General features: G+C 41.0%; 2 protein-coding genes across 3 annotated transcripts in view; both read right to left on the bottom strand.

The window, feature by feature from the left end:
• The window catches only part of CD302 (CD302 molecule), a 32,916-nt gene extending 17,982 nt beyond the window's left edge, over nt 1-14,934 (bottom strand). Inside the window, exon 1 of one of the 2 annotated variants that reach the window (XM_030581114.1) lies at nt 14,768-14,934. In XM_030581114.1, the coding sequence (XP_030436974.1) occupies nt 14,768-14,834 (67 nt within the window). In that variant the 5' untranslated portion in view covers nt 14,835-14,934. The remainder of the gene's footprint in view (nt 1-14,767) is intronic. The other variant, XM_030581113.1, reaches the window with a different exon arrangement.
• Nucleotides 14,935-16,671: 1,737 nt separating this feature from the next.
• The window catches only part of LY75 (lymphocyte antigen 75), a 72,955-nt gene continuing 69,385 nt past the window's right edge, over nt 16,672-20,241 (bottom strand). Inside the window, exon 35 of the mRNA XM_030581112.1 lies at nt 16,672-20,221. Within this exon, the coding sequence (XP_030436972.1) occupies nt 20,037-20,221 (185 nt within the window). The 3' untranslated portion in view covers nt 16,672-20,036. The remainder of the gene's footprint in view (nt 20,222-20,241) is intronic.

Genomic DNA, 20,241 nt, shown 5'->3' with positions numbered 1-20,241 from the left:
ACTGAGAAGAGTTACAAAGGGATCTCACAAAACTGGGTTACTAGGGGACATTTTGGTAGATTAAATTCAATACTGATAAGTGCAAAATAATGCATATTGGAAAAAAAATCATCGCAACATCCGTTCAATATGCAGTGGCAGTCAAAAAAGCCAACAGTGTTAGGAATCATTAAGAAAGGAATAGATAATAAAACAGGAAATAGAGTGCAACTATATATCCATGATATGTCCACACTTAGAATGCTGTGTGCACACTGCAGGTCACAGAACTTCACCTACCCAGTCCTGTAACAGATCCCTAACCTCTCTGGCTGAGTTACTGAAGTACTCAAAGCATGATTTAAAGACTTCAAGTTACAGAGAATCCACCATTTATAATACTTTAAATCTGCAAGTGACCCATGTCCCATGCTGCACAGGAAGATGAAATATAAAAATATATCCTCTAAATATAAAAAGGGGCTATTGTCTTAGCACACTGCATCATCCAGTCCTACAAATGCAGATCCAAAAGAGTTCATTCAATTGAATAAAAATCACTAGTGATGAAACGTCATGGCTTGTGTAATGAAACTCACTCTGTAATACAGTGACACCCTGTTAAAGAGAGAGAACAGATTACTATATTCCTGTATAATCTCTAAACAAAAGCTCACTGTTGTAATGGTTATTATTTTGTCTCTGATATTTACATGCCAAGGATATGTAAGCTTGTTAACACTTCCTAAATAAACTGTTAAAAAAATACAAATGCAGATCTCTTACTTTGTATTTGGTCATTACATTTTATTTATCCTGAGGTTCCAGGCTACTCTAATACAACACAAAAGCTACAAGACACTGATAGCACATACCATTTAAACGACCAAAAACTAATACATTCATACATTTGAAGGAATTAACTCCACACCTTCCAGCACTGAAACATGCTGTGTAAGCAAGATCAGATACTGCACTTTTACTTGATAAATGCAAAATATTTAAATTATATTGGAAGCACCTAATTTTCTGCAATAATAATTATAGACTGATGACTGAAAACCCTAGTAGAAACAGTACTTTTCTAAATAGCTTCCAATTAAAAACGTCAAAATCCAGTGGCTTTTGAGTAGAGTAGAGAATGTAAGACAGCATCAGAAGAATGTAGTCAAGATTTTCTGGAGTGACGAGTGATTTTGAGAACCTCATTTTTGGGTGCCTAATTTAAGACATGTTTAAGGGGCCCAATTTTAAATAGGCTCTGGAACCATCTCTAAATGCAAAATTAATCTCTCTTCAGTGTAGTTCAACTTCAGTAAATTACACTGCCCACACCTACTACCTCTCACACAAACAAAAATATAAACTAAAAGCAAGTTATTTCTCCTGTAGGCTGGAAAGGGATATTACACATTATTTATATTTTTTAAATACTTCGGAGGTGCTCATATACTAATTAAGGGCCTTATAAACATATTAAACTAAGTAGTCTTCATCCTCAGAAGGACTGATTAATGCCATAAAACAATGCCAAAAAAGGAAGAAATTATTTGAACTTTGACCTGAGTGTTCAGACAGAGCCATGATACATGATAGGAGTGACTCCTATCAAGGGGTGAGGACAAAGCTTTTTAGAAGTGGTTATTTCAGATCTGATGTTTCCTTCTAGACCTTCCAGTGCTCTTGCAACACCACTCTATACTATAGGTGGCTGGGTGAAAATTTTTTTTTGAGAGAGCGTGTGTGTGGGGGTGAGGGTGGGGGATGAGACTACCCTGCATCACCCCACAATGGCAGCTCCTGTCCCATGGGGCTAAGACTGGCTCTCCATTCTAGCCCATTGGTTCTTGCTGGGCTGCTACATGCAGATACGGAGACATCCACTCCAGTGTCACCTGATGCACATACATGCAGGTGGGGCCCTCCCACAGCAACATCCCCCCCATTCCCTTACTGGGTACAGGGCCTCAGGATTTCTCTCTTCCCCAGGACTCCCTCCCCCAACCTCCTCAAGATTCTTCTTTCCCCCAGGACTCCTCTCCCCACTATCCCCACAAGATCCTTCCTTCCCTCAGAGCTCTCACCCTGTCCCAGTGAACCTCATCCCAACCCCCAGCGCAGGGATTCTACTCTCCAAAATCCCTGCAAGCCATATCTTCGTCTCTCAGGAATCCCCCAGGATCTCCACTCAGAGAGGTCTCCCTGGACACCATAGCACCTCCTCCCCCATACTCTGCATCAGATGTGGCTCCTGAGCCTCCCTGCCTGTTGGAGCCTCCAACAACTGACACTTCACAAACTTCAACCTTTCCGGGAAGTGCCACTCAGGAACCAGAAGCCAGCATCCCTTGCTGGGACCGAAATCTAGCTCCATCTGCCAGGAATCCAGTGTGCAAGCACGGCCCTCGCCCCACAATGTCCTGCCCACTTTTTGGCCTTGGCACCACCAGATGCGGGGCTTCACTTGTTGAGCTGGGCATACATGCAGGCAGTGGGGTGGCTCACAAAATGACCAGGAAGAGAGAAATTTTGGGGCTGAACCTTCTCTAGCTACCCGTTTTGCTATATACCTCCCACTTACATACTGCGTCTAACCATTTCCATGTCATCAACTTCATTTGCTTCAAATGAACCAAGGAACAGCTGGGTCACATTCCACCTGGGTTGAACAGGCACATACAACACTTTATGGGGGAAGGAGGGAGAATCTTTGTTTCATTCTTTTCACTGTTATCTTTTTAAATCTTTCATTTAACTTTGAATTAAGCAAAAGGTTTCTAAAAATGCTATAATTTAAAAAAACAGCATTACTTCATTGTTTGTGTAGCAGGAACCTCATAACTCAGCACATTTGCAACTTGAAGTCATTTTAGATATATTTCCTTCTGCATTTTTTAAATAGAAGGTTTAAACATTTTTCATTTATCCACTCTTTAGTTTAATGGCCTCTCAATATATATCTGAGCAGAGAGCGAGTGAGCAAGCCACACACACACACAGTGTGAGAGTTTTGAAAGTGCCTAAACATCTTAGGAGCTCAAGTCTAATTGATTTTCACTCAGGTACTTTTGAAAAATCACACCCATCACAAGTTAGCTTTTAACTATAATTGCAGAAAAGGTTCTTGACTGCCAATGAAGGGAAACATGGGGCCTAAACTAGCAGTATTAAGCACATCACTTTGGCTGCATAATGCAAAATTAAACTGGCAAACTTGCTGAGCCACAGGAGAGCAAGTGGGGAACCCTTAGCCAACTGAATGAAAAAAAGTTAAAAGGCACTCAAACGTCAAAGATGTATTGCAGGGGAAGTGCTGGTGAAAGACTCAGTAATTGGGTATGTCTGCACTGCAATCAGAGGTATGATTGATGCACAGATGTAGACATTTGATCTAGCTGGCACAAGTACCAATAGCAATGAAGCTGCTTCAGTGCAAGCTATACAAGCCTGCCCAAGACTGGGCTATTTACTTGTGTGGCTAGCCTGTGCTGCCGCAGCTTCACTGCTATTGGTATTCCCATTAGCTAGATCAGGGGTAGGCAACCTTTCAGGAGTGATGTGCCAAGTCTTCATTTATTTACTCTAATTTAAGGTTTCGCGTGCCAGTCATACATTTTAACATTTTTAGACAGTCTCTTTCTATAAGTCTATGATATATAATGAAACTATTGTTGTATGTAAAGTAAATAAGGTTTTTAAAATGTTTAAGAAACTTTATTTAAAATTCAATTAAAATGCAGAGCCCCCCAGACCAGTGGCCAGGACCTGGGCAGTGTGAGTGCCACTGAAAATCAGCTCGCGTGCCGCCTTCGGCACGTGTGCCATAGGTTGCCTACTCCTAAAATAGATTAAAGCTAGTTTGAGTACATCTTCCTGTCCTGCAATCACACTTCCAAATGCAGAGTAGACATACCCAGAGACCCTTTGGAATGAGGAGGTTCTCAGAAGGAAAGAGATAGCAAAGGACAGAAACAGGAAGACATGGTCAACTTGTTTTCTCTAATCTCTTACAACCATTTCTCATTGTAAAAACAATTTAAGTATTGACAACTCACTGTTGTCTTCTGTTTGAGATTGTTTGTCCTGCACTATTTTTTTTTTGCATACTATTAAATTATGCTGGTGTATTACCATTATGGGACCAAAAGACTGTTGCCTCTTACAGGAAACTCACAAAATTAGATAAAAGAACAGGAGTACTCGTGGCACCTTAGAGACTAACAAATTTATTTGCGCATAAGCTTTTGTGGACTACAGTCCACTTCATTAGATGTACGTAGTGGAAAATACAGTAGGAAGATTACACACACACACACACACACACACACACAGAACATGAAACAATGGGTGTTAACATACACACTCTAACGAGAGTGATCAGTTAAGGTGAGCTATTATCAGCAGGAGAGAAAAAGAACCGTTTGTAGTGGTAATGAAAATGGCCCATTTCCAGCAATTGCCATCCAGAGCCTCAGAAACAACTCTGACATCATAATCAAAAAGGCTGACAAAGCAGGTGCTGTTGTCATCATGAATAGGTTGGAATATAACCAAGAGGCTGCTAGGCAGCTCTCCAACACCACATTCTACAAGCCATTACCCTCTGATCCCACTGACAGTTACCAAAAGAAACTACATCATCTACTCAAGAAACTCCCTGAAAAAGCACAAGAGCAAATCCGCACAGCCACACCCCTAGAATACTCCTGCTCGGAGTTCTATCTGCTACCCAAGATCCATAAACCTGGAAATCCTGGATGCCCCATCATCTCAGGGATTGGCACCCCGACAGCAGGACTGTCTGGCTATGTAGACTTCCTCCTCAGGCCAGGGCTGGCTTTATGACCCGTGGGGCCCGACTGGAACACTTGGCAGTTGTCTGGGGCTTCGGTAGCACTTCTGCGGCGGGGGATCCGCTCCAGGTTTTCTGTGGCACCGAAGTACTCCCGGCTGCCAAAATGCCACCAAAGACCCCCGGAGTGGACCCCCTGCCGCCAAAATGCGGCCAAAGACACCCGGAGCAGGGCCCTCTTAGGCATGGGGCCCTCTTCAGCGTGGGACCCGATTCCGGGGAATCGGGTGAATTAGTTTAAAGCCGGCCCTGCCTCAGGTCCTATGCTAAAGCACTCTTAGCTATCTTCGAGACACTACTGACTTCCTGAGGAAACTACAATCCATTAGTGATCTTCCTGAAAACACCATCCTAGCCACTATGGATGTAGAAGCCCTCTACACCAACATTCCACACAAAGATGGACTACAAGCCGTCAGGAACAGTATCCCCGATAATGTCACAGCAAATCTGGTAGCTGAACTTTGTCTTCAATCATAACTATTTCACATTTGGGGACAATGAGTACCTTCAAATCAGCAGCACTGCTATGGGTACTTGCATGGCCCCACAGTATGCCAACATTTTTATGGCTGACTTAGAACAATGCTTCCTCAGCTGTCGTCCCCTAACACCCCATCTCTACTTGCACTAAATTGATGACATCTTCATCATCTGGACCCATGGAAAAGAAGCCCTTGAGGAATTCCATCATGATTTCAACAATTTCCACCCCACCATCAACCTCAGCCCGGACCAGTCCACACAAGAGATCCACTTCCTGGACACTACAGTACTAATAAATAATGGCCACATAAACACCACTCTATACTGGAAACCTACTGACTGTTATACTTACCTACATGCCTCCAGCTTTCATCCAGACCACACCACTCGATCCATTATTTACAGCCAAGCTCAACGATACAATCGCATTTTCTCCAACCCCTCAGATAAACACCTACAAGATCTCTATCAAGCGTTCTTACAACTACAATCCCCACCTGCTGAAGCGAAGAAACAGACTGACCAGCCAGAAGAATACCCACAAGTCACCTACTACAGGACAGGCCCAACAAAGAAAGTAACAGAACGCCATTAGCTGTCACCTTCAGCCCCCAACTAAAACCTCTCCAGTGCATCATCAAGCATCTACAACCTAGCCTGAGGGACGATCCATCACTCTCACAGATCTTGCGAGACAGGCCAGTCCTTGCTTACAGACAACCCCCAAACTTGAAGCAAATACTCACCAGCAACCACACAACAAAAAACACTAACCCAGGAACCTATCCTTGCAACAAAGACCATTGCCAACTCTGTTCACATATCTATTCAGGGGATACCATCATAGGACCTAATCACATCAGTCACACTATCAGAGGCTCGTTCACCTGCACATATGCCAATGTGATATATGCCATCATGTGTCAGCAATGCCTCTCTGCCATGTACATTGGCCAAACCAGACAGTCTCTATGTAAAAGAATAAATGGACACAAATCAGACCTCAAGAATTATAACATTCAAAAACCAGTTGGAGAACACTTCAATCTCCCTGGCCACTTGATTACAGATCTAAAAGTTGCAATATTACAACAAAAAAACTTCAAAACCAGACTCCAACGAGAGACTGCTGAATTGGAATTAATTTGCAAATTGGACACCATCAAATAAGGCCTGAATAAAAACTGGGAGTGGATGGGCCATTACACAAAGTAAAACTATTTCCCCATGCTTATTTCCCCCCGAGTTCCTCACATCTCCTTGTCAATTGCTGGAAATGGGCCATTTTCATTACCACTACAAACAGTTCTTTTTCTATCCTGCTGATAATAGCTTACCTTAACTGATCACTCTCATTAGAGTGTGTAGGGTAACATCCACTGTTTCACGTTCTTTGTGTGTATATATCTTCCTACTGTATTTTCCACTACATGCATCCAATGAAATGAGCTGTAGCCCACGAAAACTTATGCTCAAATAAATTTGTTAGTCTCTAAAGAGCCACAAGTACTCCTGTTCTTTTTGCGGATACAGATTAACATGGCTGCTACTCTGAAACAAAATTAGATGTGTACATCAAGAATCTCTCTCAGCAAGCAAAGCTTTAACATTAAATATATAACAGAACAAAAGAGGACAGAGGCAAAATGAAAAGCAGAAAATGATGAAGTTTGGTCTCAGAATCTCAGATACATGTGTGCAACACCCACTGACTTCAATAGGAGCTGTGTGTATTCATCTGAAAGTAGAATTTGTCTCAAAACAGAAAAGGAACAGAATCAGAGCATCAGGAGGCATCATAGGAGAATAGCGAGAACACAGTTAATAGTCACAAAAGTTTTACAGAGCAGCATAATAAAATGGTTTTAGAAGTTTTGATAAATTTAAATATTCCACTCTAAAGTGCTACAAATGATTTACAAGTGGGTTACCAGTTGTCCCACAGAGATAGATTTTGCAGAACTAAATACTGGTTTACTCTGAAGTTTTTAGTGCCAGTGTGTATGCAGACTTGTTGAAATGCTTCAATTATTATTCTCACTTCCTCTCCTCTCCCTTCTACCAAAGTCAGAGCTGATATTGGAAAAGGACTTTTCCACATGATAAGATCTGATTGTGTTTGAACACAATTCTGAAGAACCACGTTACTGATACAATGTTGGCCAGCACAGACCGAGGCATACTGTGGTGTCTGCTAAAGAAATTAGACCCTGTTGCGACCAGCATGCCATCACAAGGCCATGTCTACACTTGCAAGATTTCAGCGACTCTGCTGTACCAATACAGCTGTGCCGCTGTAAGATCGCTTGTGTAGTCGCTCTATGCCAATAGGAGAGCAATCGTGGACAGTTCTCTGAAGAGGTCCACACAGTGCGCAGAGGCGGTCAAAAAAGCAAACAGGATGTTAGGAATCATTAAAAAGGGGACAGAGAATAAGACTGATAATATATTATTGCCCTTATATAAATTCATGGTATGCCCACATCTCGAATACTGTGTACAGATGTGGTCTCCTCAGCTCAAAAAAGATATACTGGCACTAGAAAAGGTTCAGAAAAGGGCAATTAAAATGATTATGGGTTTGGAGAGGGTCCCATATAAGGAAAGATTAAAGAGGCTAGGACTCTTCAGCTTGGAAAAGAGGAGACTAAGGGGGGGGATATGATAGAGGTATATAAAATCATGAGAGATGTGGAGAAAGTGGATAAGGAAAAGTTATTTACTTGTTCCCATAATACAAGAACTAGGGGTCACCAAATGAAATTACTAGGAAGCAGGTTTAAAACAAATAAAAGGAAGTTCTTCTTCACATAGCGCACAGTCAACTTGTGGAACTCCTTACCTGAGGAGGTTGTGAAGGCTAGGACTATAACAGCGTTTAAAAGAGAACTGGGTAAATTCATGGTGGTGAAGTCCATAAATGGCTATTAGCTAGGATGGGTAAGGAATGGTGCTCCTAGCCTCTGTCTGTCAGAGGATGGAGATGGATGGCAGGAGAGAGATCACTTGATCATTCCCTGTTAGGTTCACTCCCTCTGGGGTACCTGGCATTGACCACTGTTGGTAGACAGATACTGGGCCAGATGGACCTTTTGTCTGACCCAGTATGGCCGTTCTTATGTTCCCGTCGACATAATAAAACCACCTCCACAAGTGGCAGTATCTAGGTCGGCAGGAGAAACTCTCCTGCTGACACAGCGCTGTCCATACTGGCACTTCTGTCAGTGAAACTCATGTCGCTTAGGGGTGTGTTTTTTCACATCCCTGAGTGACAAATTATACCAACAAAAATGGGAGTATAGACATGGCCATAGTTAGCTTATAAGACACTGAACACAGTTTGCCCTGATTTATACTGACTGCTTAGTTGTGGTCAGCAAACAAGTGCATTTAGAATGGAATCTGTTAGAACACCCTAAAGGAAACTTTACTACAACTAAATTCACTATAAATACCTTCCAATGCATACACTAGATGAGAGCCTTACACCAGCGAGGGGATGAAGCAGTATAACTGGGCCCTAAAAACCCTGGTTCTATCCAGGAGAGGGTTCCTCCAGCACAGATATTGAGGACACAGGTGCAGCCCAGGATTGGACAGGGTCAAAGATGGTTTAAAGCAATCTTAACACCCTGCCCCCTACCTCCTTGGGCTGCAAGCTATCTCTTACTCTACTTAGAAGAAAAAGCACAGCATCTCAACAGTTTCTTTTACTTTTACACAGTCAGGAACAGAACCAGTTCCTGTGCTTTGCTCTGATCAATACACAATATCTCAAAAAGAGGCATCTGATGAATCACACTATCTCAGAAAGATTCGCAGCTCTGGAGTGAATTCTTCATAGAACTGCTTGTTCTTCTCCTAAACCACAGAAACTCTAGATGGGGAAGTGAGTACGTTTTTCTCTTCCAATTTGCCTTGGGACATTTTGCAAAACTTCCTACTAATACTAAAATCAGTTACATTTTACTGGTGGTAGCAAAATTGAGAGTCCTAATGTATAAAGGCTGTCAGCTGCCTCCAACATTTTAAGTACTGTATCAATTAGATTCTCTAGTGTAGGCCAGGCTCAGGTGTGTTTATATGACAAATCAAAATTACATTTCCAGCTGGGCAAGTCTTTCATAGGCTTCCTAATGGCTAAGAGTTTTAAGGTGCATCTGTTTGCTTTGAAATACATGATCTATGCATATGTGGTATTTATACAGTTAATAATATTAATACAATTTGAATTAACTCTAGTAGGAATTATGTGCATTACAGTAATGCCCAGAGGACTCAGTCAGGATCAGGGCCACCTTGTGCTAGGACATGTGCAAGCACATTAACAATATGCTTTTCCATCCCTGATCAGATTAAAAATCTAAGATGACAAGTGACATACAGAAAGAAGAGGAAAATATTGGTTTCTAATATTATAATACACACTTTTCGTATACTTTTATTTTAAATAAAAACACCTCATTATACCATCTATACCTCATTCTATCCTTTCCTGCAGGCTATGGAGCAGTAACGTATAATTGAGGTGATTTTTACTTACATTTAAAAAAATTAAAAAGTATATGTTAATTATATATTGTACAGGAAGGACACATGGTCTGGTGGTTAAAGCATAGGTATATGCAGGTCTGGGTTTTACTCAGTTCTGCCACAGATTTCCTGGGCAATTCCATTTGCACTTGAAAAATTGGCAATTTGTTTTACAGTAACAGCTAGCAATGGGGCTAAGCCACTAGCGTGGTTGTGACTCAAACACACAAGTTTTCATTCACAGTGATAAAAACATCCAAAACCTAGCTAATCTAATAGTTTAGCCCAGGTACACCCGCAGTCCTGGGGGGAGGCAGAGGCAGATAGGAGGTGAGGGTCGGGCCACGACCCCCTCCCCTAACCAGCCCTCCATACAATTTATGAAACACCATGCAGCCCTCAGGCCAAAAAGTTTGCCCACTCCTGGTTTAGTTATTAAGAGTTTTACATACTTATTAAGAACAGAATAGACTTTTCTAACCATAAAAATCTGAGAACTTCATATAATACTATTAAAAATAAGACAGCACTGCAGAAATGGCAACAATGCAGCCACTTAAACTCATGTAAATCACAATCCATGTTAAAAATCTCAATACTTGTCTTTTGTTTGTTTACAGCCATAAAGCCATAGAATCACTCACTAGCCACAGAATTTATTTCAGTCTTTCAATTTTTTTAAAATGTGTAGCATATGCCCAGGGCAATGAACAGATGGTACATTTGATTAAAAAAGAAAGAAATAGAACCACCACAAACTCTTAAGCCCTATATTTTGCATACACAATTACATGTAGTTATTTTCGACAACAGAAAAGAGAAACTAAAATAATGCCAAGGCAAAAAAAAATCAATAAATGAATGACAGTTATGATACAAATTTACTGTAAATTGTGAAATGTACCATACATTCTTCAACACTCAGGCCATACCTATACTTCAAAACCAACCATTTGTAACATGCCTGTAGTAGGCCAATGGCTCTCAACCTTTCCAGACTACTGTACCCATTTCAGGAGTCTGATTTGTCTTGTGTAAGCTCAAGTGTCACCTCACTTAAAAACTACCTGCTTACAAAATCCTACATAAAAATACAGAAGTGCCACAGCACACTAGTACTGAAAAATTGCTTACTTCCTCATTTTTACTATATAATTATAAAATATATCTATTGGAGTATAAATATTGTACTTACATTTCAGTGTACAGTACATACATAGAGCAGTATAAACAAGTCATTGTCTGTATGAAATTTTAATTTGTACTGACTTTGCTAGTGGTTTTTATGTAGTCTGTTGTAAAACTAGGCAAACATCTAGATGAATTGATGTACCCCCGGGTAGACCTCTGTGTACCCCCAGAGGTACACATACTCCTGGATGAGAACCACTGTTGTAGGCTAATGGTACTATGCTGAGAGGGCATTGATGGGTCTGGAGGGGAGGATGCACGTATCAAAAAGAGCAACTGCAGGCCAGAAAGGAATGGGAAGGCACAGAATCTACATCCAGATGGTCCTGTGCTTCCAGAGACCAAATCCCTTTTCCTTTTGTGGTGGAAAGGTAAAAGAGAGAATTTCCATCCCACCTCACAGAACAATGTGGGAAAAAAGTCAGCAAGGGGAACTGCATGGAATTATCATCCCTGCACCACTCTCCTCTCATGGGATTTTCTACAGGCAGGGACAATCTTTCCCTCGGTAAGAAGACCAGCATACATGGAATGGGGATTACTTGGCCCAACTGCCACATCCTTGTGCCTACTTGCCATCTCACATATCAACATAACCACCTAAACAACAACACAATCAGCAAGTCCAAATACAGATAGCTCCTCACCCCAGCACGTACCCCTTTATCTGCCACCAACACAAACCAACCAAAATCTCCTAGCACAACACAACCCAGGCACAAATCAACACAACTTCACATCACAATACACATTTGTCCACCCTCACTCATACTTACCATAAACTTAAGTGGCTAGTCTTTTGCTAGTAAGCATATATTCAGCTACTGTGACAATGCAATAAAAGTCAGTAGAAAAACCACTGTAAGATGCTATAAAATTTAAGGGTGTAGAAAAAAAGGTATATATTATATGAGAAACAGTATGTGACCCTGTAATTAAAAGATTACATGATAACAGTCTCAAAGGGGTAGAGAAAAAGTTGTGTATGCAACCCTAATTTTGGCATGTGTGCTTAACTGTGCAGTCTTAACATTCTCTTTGTGTAGGTTTTTGTATGGAATGTGGTATGATTTGCAAGCAACACTGAGATTGGTTTTGTCTGAGGATATCAAACCTAATATTGATGCTCTGGTTGATGCAAAACGTTGCCAGCTAAGTGGCCAAAAAATGAAATGACTGTCAAAATTAGCATTGACTTTTTGCATTACAGTTTCAGAAAAGTTAATGCATTGACTTTAAATAGCATACTATAGTCTTCATTTTTTACTATACGTTTGTATCGTTGTATGAAAAGGTGTCAGTGATGTGGCCCTTGGGCCAATGTACTAATCCTCATGTGGCCCTCGTGGTGATTTGAGTCTGAGATCCCTGGTGAAGAGTCTGTAGACAAATCTATAGTGCTACTTGTATCCTGGTCCAAACTCTAGGGTTTTGTCCAAGAGGCAGTGTGCGCTAGTGGATAAAGCAGTGGACTGGGACTCAGAAAGTCATGTTATCTTCCTAGTTCTGCTATTGACCTGCTTTGTGACTTTGGACAAGTCACTTCACCTCTCCATGCTTTGATTCTCTCCCTACCCCCCTTTAATTATTTTGTCTATTTAGACTGCAAGCTCTTCAGGGCAGACTCTCTCTTACCATGGGCTTGTACACGCTATCACTTATGTCACTATAACTTATGTCACTCGAGGGTGTGAATAAGTCACTCTCCTGAGTGATGACATAAGTTACACCAACCTACAGCTGATATGGACAGCACTATGTCAGTGGGAGAGATTCTCCTGACATCATAGCTATTGCTTCTCATGGTTTTATTATGCTCTCTCTTGTCAACACAGAGCGTCTTCACCAGATGCACTACAGCAGCGCAGCTGTATCACTTCTAGTGAAGACTAACCCTATGTGTTTGAGCAGTGACTAATGCAATGGGGTCCTGATCTCACTTTGGCTATGTCTACACTACAGACCATAGAGCAGCACAGATGTACCACTGCAGATGCATCACTGTAAGGTCTCCAGGGTAGCCTAGCCGCTCTATGCCAATGGGAGAGAGCTTTCCCATCCACATAATTAAACCACTTCCTACAAGCGGTGGTAGTTATGTCAGCAGGAGAGCATCTCCCGCTGACAGCGCTGTCCACACAAGCGCTTCTGTCAGTGAAATTTATGTCGGTCAGAGGTGTGTTTTTTTCATAGCCCCGACAGAAATTTTACCAACAAAAGTGCTAGTGTAGACTGGGGTCACGATGTATAAACAAGTATGCAAGTAATTAGAAACTTTTACCATAACAATTAAAACATTTTTTTAAATTAAATGAAAACATATATTTTGTTTAAATTTAAACATTTCCCTATACAATTTGTAACCTAAACATGGCAGCATTGTGCTGGTGCATTAATGAATAACACTGATCAGTTTACTTACTTTTCCACTTCACATGACTAATAAATAGCATTATCTAGGAAAAGCGCAGAAATGTTGAAAAATTCAAAAGGAGAAAACTCTCTTAATTTCTTTAAAAAATCAAAACCACTTAATCATACAACTCATGACTGTGCAGCAATGCAAGTCTTTCATAAATTGCAAGACTAAACATGATTTTTTCTATGCCATAACGCCGATATATATGTTGATAATGTGCACACACTTTCTTTACCAGAATTATGTAGGATCAAAGTCCTACTATATAACTAGATATAGAAAAAGCTCTGGGTAAGGGAAAAATATAGTTCCCAGGCATTAGGCATTTAACTGACAGGAACACATCACGTGTCATTTTCCCTAGTTTAACTGGTTCTTTCCTTTGCTACTATTCATTTCATAATTAGGTCACAAGCCTTCAAATCTTTATGCACATGCTTAACTTTACTCACTCAAACTGTCCAGCTGAAATAAAATTAACGGTACTATTCACATGCTTAGAGTTGAACATACGTGTACATTTCTGCAGGACTGGGTGGTTAGTTTTGATAAGAAAGCATGAGAAGGCATTGGCTCCAGACTATCCTATGGTTTTTTTAATGTTCCATGTTTGAAGGGGTGTTTGCTTTCCACTGTTTCTCAATAGTTGTACATTAGCCAAATGGACTTTCCAGAAAATGAAACTTCTCAGCACACAACAGGAGAAGCCTCCTCTCCCCTCATGAGGAACAGGAAATGAATTTGCCTCCCATCTGATTTTATATGAGGAGCAAGACTAAAAACATAACGGGACTGTGGCCCTGTCTGGATCTGGAGATAGGTTGTGTTTTGAAATCTTTGCTGGTTGTGGCTAACACTAGACTCCCTTAACGGCTGACCACGGCCAGGGAACAGGTTTTTAACCACGACTGACAGTATCTGCTGCAATGGTCGGGCTAGTTAATATGTTTTCGCTCCCACGTTTCAAACCATGGCCTACGTTTCTAGCGTAGACAACAGCTATGTTCATGGCAGGCCAAGAGTGTCCCAGAGCAGCTACCCCCGCGGGCCTGCAGTGCCCAACGCAGCACCCCCCCGCAGCGGGAAATATGCAAGCGGCACGGTGAACTCCTCCCCTCTATAGGCTTACAATGCACCGGGGTGGGGGGCCGCAGCTAGCCCGCAAACCCAGCAGCGTGGGCTGCGCTTCCTCCCGCAGGGGGTGTCACCCCCCGCTCGCCCGCCCTGAGAGGGACAACGGCCGGGCTCGAAGCGGCCCTGCACGCTGAGGGAGGCGGGGGGCTGACAGGCGCAGGAGGGGCCCTTACCGGCTGCTCCGGAGGCGGTGGCGAGGAGGCCGAGCAGGCAGAGCAGCGCGGGGAAAGGGGGCTCCATAGCCCCGGCTCACTCTCGGAAAGCTGCGCCCGCAGGGGGGAGCAGCGCCCTGGCCGGCCGGACACCACCCACTCCGGGGGCAGCCCGGGGCCGGGAGCGCGGCCCCCGAAGGCTGCCCAGCCCCTGCAGGCTGGGCTGGGCTAACGCGCCGCTCCCAACAGGGCTGGCTCCGGCGTGGGGCCCACGTGACATCTGCTGGGCATGACCGGGCCAGGCGTCCGGGGGTGCAGGCGAGTCGGGCCGTGGAAACACACCCAGCCCCAGGTGACTGGGCTGTCCAGGGCCAACTCTGCCTTCAGCAGTGGGGGAGCGAGCGCGCCCGGCCCGTATTAGCCACCAGAAACGCGGCAGCGCACGATGCAAATATACTAACAGGAGAAATCTTCCCTCATCCCACTAATGTAAGACGTGCTGGCCTCTAGCTTCGCCCTTCGCTTTTAACTGGCTTCTCTAAACTCCGGGCCTCAGCACTTCTGTCAGCTCGTCTCCACGTGGAGCTAGCTTGGAATAGGCTCTGAGTACAACAGTTTGAAAACTCAACAGTATTCGATTGTGCTGGTAACTTGCCTGCGAACTGCTATGGAGAAGCCTGGCCTAGTTGTCTGTGTTTATCAATTGGCTCTATTCAGTGGTGGTGGTGACCTTTGGGTTATATTGTTTGCATTTTATTTTCAGAACGAGAAAAACTGGCAACACAGGTGTGGGGAGGGAAGCAATAACAGTAGCTACTGAAATCAGTAGGCTACTGACTTCTGCCAGGTGCCACAGATCTAGAAACTTTGATAGCCTTGATCCATGTCATGTGACTGAAGCTGGGTAACAAAGATCAATCTTTTACACACACTCCTGTCTCACCTTTTATTACACAGATACTGAGCAAACACAGATGTAGCCCCTCCCCAAGGAATCTAAACTACACTTGACACTAATAATACAGATGCATATAATAGTTTGAGGCCCATGACTGAGCTCCCGGTGTGAGGTGAAGTACATGGGCTTTTTAAAAAGCTCATTTTCTCATGCTTGTTCTTTAGCATTTTAGAATAAGTTAACATTTATAATATACCCAGTGAACTTCACCCACAAATACTATTACATTAAGATAAAATAACCCCATCTCAATTATTAAGCACCAGTGAAGAAGATCTGCCCTGCATTTAATCAGGCTGCACTATTATAGGACCTTTTGTCTCCTTTGCTAACCAACAAACAAAAAAATCTGCAGTCCTTAGGTGAAAGCTCCTGCTAGAGTCAATGGGAGATTTATATCAGTATGAACTGCAGAATTTGGCCCAGAAACATTTAAAGAGGTCATTTTAGGCAGGAGAGAATTCATAGTAAATCTTAAAAAGGCAAGATGGTATGTAAATTTTATAACTGATGTGTTTCATTATACATCAGACCAAAAGTATCTTGGGACTGGAAGATAGATGACTACACCTGATGGGTTCTTCCCCTGTTTTCAAGGGAATTCCCTTTAGGGCTGTTACTGCAACTTTAGAGGTTGTTACATAGGCAGAAAGGAGCCCTGGAGCCCTGGGACACCGGTGAATCAGACCTTAACATGCATTAAATGCTTTAAATTGGCCACATTTCTCTTTAATTATTGCCAGCTCCTTACAACAGAAGCCTAGTAGTCATTAGGAGTCTTCTTGTATTCCACAGCAACGTTTTTCTCCATTATAAAAGAATTTAACACCACCAATTTATCCAAGTTTCTACTAACTCCCTTAACATTAGTTACTATTTTATTGTAGAAACATGATTGTGCTAAGTGTTGTACAGACATTCAGCATTGTTAATTTTTCTCCACAGAAAACAAACGAAAAAATTAGGCTGACTTTTTATAAATTTTATTCTTTCAAGAGTTAAGAGCATATTTGCATATTATCCTCACTGTACACTTCAATCCAGAAAGTGGGCTGTTCATTTATGCTAAGACAGTTGTGCTCACTGAAAAAAAGCTACCCAAGATTCCATTTACTGGTATATTGTAAAAAACATTGGAAGTGCGCCTTACAAAATTATTTACATAATTCACAACAATAATACACAAACACTTTATAAAAACACTATCCTTTTATTGTATATTCATGTGTCTTGAAATCATAATTTAGTTATCTTGGTAATAACATTAAAAATATACTTTCTATCTGTAAATTCACATCCAGGCAAGCCCATAAGTGCAAATAGTCAAAAAACTAGCAAGGCTGAACACACATGTATCTAATTTATATTTGTACAAAAATACCCTGACCTGTACTTTTGTTAGAAAAGGACACAACCATATACAACTTTATTTAATGCAGTACAAAACTTCTCTAAATCTACTAATTTAGACCTCTTCCAGCAAAACATTTAAGTATTTATGTTAACTTAAAATAATGCATGTTTAAGTGCTTTGCTGGATCATGGCCATGCTCCCTATTGCTTTATTGATAATATTTTTATCACATTTGTTGGAAATTTGTCATTAAATACACAATAGAGGCAAGAACTGTGTTCTCATGTGTTTGTACAATACTTACCATGTAAGACCCCACTCTGCTTGGTGCTACTGTAATATAAGTGTTTCATAATTATAATAAAATAAAGGATCACAAGAACCAGACTGTTGTAAAAGCAATATGTGAAGCACAGCAACAAGGTTAAATAGTCTCACATTTTACCTAAAATTTACTCCAAGGTATTGCAGCCAATTTCAATAGTTTTTTGCATGAATTGCTACAAGGCCAATTTCTTTCTTACTCTCGTTTCTTAGTTATGGCCAGGTATCAAAAGGACAACGTGCTTACTTTTTCTCCAATCAGAGAACTAATACAGAACTATTTTCTTTAGTGTGCTTGTCTGGTACCTATTATTTTTTATGGTGCTAAAACCATTTACAAGAATCTTGCTCGAAAGATACTGTACTGTTCAAGTATCATTTTAAAAAAGACTGCATATCCAGAATAGTGCAAACAAGCACAAAGGGGAGTGTTTCATCAGCAACAAAAACAGAGAGGCTCACAGGTCTGGCCTGTCACCCTTAAAAATATCTCTTAAAAAAAAAGCGTTCTCAGCATATTTGGCCAAATATACTCCTGATAGAATACCACTCAATTGAATTACACCAGGAATGAATTTGGTCTTTTGTGTACAGTGTGGTTTTTTTACTTAAATAGTATATATTCCTTCAAAACAGTAAACAGATCTGATCTGAAAAAGGACAGTGTGCATTAAGAAACATTTTTCTTACAATTATTATTCCACTTTCACACAGTGACTTACTATAATGGTTTAATCAAGTAATATATACTTCAAAAAACCCTTCACTCTTGTAGCCTTTTTGGAGTACATAGGAAAGGCAACTGACACAGCATGTAAAAAAAAAAATCAAGTTTATCTCGCATGTAAATAGATCAAGAATTTGTAGCACGTATGTACACAACTTGAGTTGCGAAACATTCCCTCCCACTCACTACCTAAGACATATTTTCATCTCAACCTTTGAAACTGATTATAGAGGAAATACCTTATTTGTTATCAAGTTGTATGTTTAATCATAGCACAGGTGACTTAGGATACTATTCAAACCAAATACAGTGTTTATCCTTTTGTATTATGTGATCAGAACAGCTGTGCTAGATCACTTTGTATTTTAAGTCTAAACTTTCCCCCATTACTCCAGAGTCTCTGTCACAGCACCCTCTGCTGCCCTGACTTTTCTCCCACTTTACACACCACCCACTCCAAGTAATATCTCATTCCAACTATCCTTGAAAAACAAGCATTTGCTTAGGAAATAGTCAATGAAGCTCCTTAAATTGGCTGGCAGGACTGTGGCTCATCAACTGTATGGATTTCCTCATTACAGAACCAGGAATACTGGCTCTGAAACACTCCTGTAGCCCTGCAACAGAGTGCAATAGACTAGGAAATGAACTGTGAGTCTTTCCCATGTGTTAGTGTAGGACATCATTCAGATCTAATTCTATACCAACTTTAAAAACATAGGATGGATTTTGGAAGATTTAAAGGTTATTCTCTAACTACTAGTTTAAAGACTAGTCTTCCTTTTCTATTGCCTCCTCATTCCCAGAAACTGATTTTCAGCATGCCTGCTATGGGGTACTTGCAGCACCACATATAAGAGCCTATGAAAAGAAGACTGAAAATTCTTAAAAGGGACAGTCTCCTTACAGTGAAAAATACACCATTCTTTGAACTGCTTTTAGATGGTCACAGAGTGTTTACATAAGGTTTGAATTTTGCTCATGTTTGTATTTGGCCCTTAATCCCAGTTGTGCTGATATCAGTGGCATCTTGGGAGGTCATGCCTATTCATGTATGAGCCTGCAACAGGCTCAGACTTAAATGTTACCTGGTTTTTTAATAGGAATATTTCCTTATTGATAGAATCCCAGAGTGAAAGAGCATACTCTATGTCATGATTCTAGCTCTGAAGGGCACTTGAACAATAATTAGGAAAGAGTGATGATCGCTTGTTGGTGCGAAAAACAAACAACAATGTTCAGATATAATTTTTTTCTCTCTTGCACTCAATGGATCATAATAAGCATACCAAATGTTAAGATTCTACCTCAGTGAGAACAGAAACTGTCAGTGGTTAAAAGCCCTTCTGTATTATATCAGAGTTGATAATTAATGAGTTATTACAAAAGTGGTTATTCCAAATATCATTTTTCTGGTATTTATCATTGTATTTTGTGCTAGTTGTTGCAGGATGACCCAATGCTAGGAACAGGGAAGGTACTGTACCTCAAAATGTATGTCTTTTGACACCAACGGTTTAATCGATAATTGCCTGTTAAAAGCTAGATATTTAATTTAAAGTTTGTTTGGTTTGCGGTTTTTAAATGTCTATTCCTCACCTGCAACCCCCCAAAAACACTTTACCAAAAGAAAAAAAAAAAAAAGATAATATACGCAAAGATTTTAGAGGCAGTACCCAGATTTAATATGGAATCACAGAGCTATAGAGGCTCAGGGAACTTCTACCTTGTGCAAGATTTACAGCTAAGGCCAAATTCAGTTAACTCCCACTGACTTAAAATTGCACACGTTATAGGGCAGAATTTAGCCATTAGTTAATAATCTTTTTACTTGTTTTTCAGAAGGAGCTAATAAAGTGTCAAGTAGCCCATCCCCATAGCTTCACACAGTAGAATCTGTAATAAAACAATTAGCAAAAACAATTTCTCAGTAACCATCTTTGGTAAACATGCTATCAGTCTCATCTTCATTCATTCCTCGTTCGTAGCGTACTGCAAAGAAGCCACCCCACTGAAGCCGTTTCTTTTTATAGAGATACCAAATTAATCCAGCAACCAAGACTAGGATAATTAACAGAGCAAATGTTATAGCCACTCCAGTATGATTAATGCCTGTAAAAGAGAAATGAAAA

This window comes from Gopherus evgoodei, chromosome 11 (assembly GCF_007399415.2).
Source record: "Gopherus evgoodei ecotype Sinaloan lineage chromosome 11, rGopEvg1_v1.p, whole genome shotgun sequence".
Classification (NCBI taxonomy): Eukaryota; Metazoa; Chordata; order Testudines; family Testudinidae; genus Gopherus; species Gopherus evgoodei.
The sequence above is the reverse complement of the archived record's forward strand: the minus strand, read 5'-3'. Positions and strand labels throughout refer to the sequence as shown.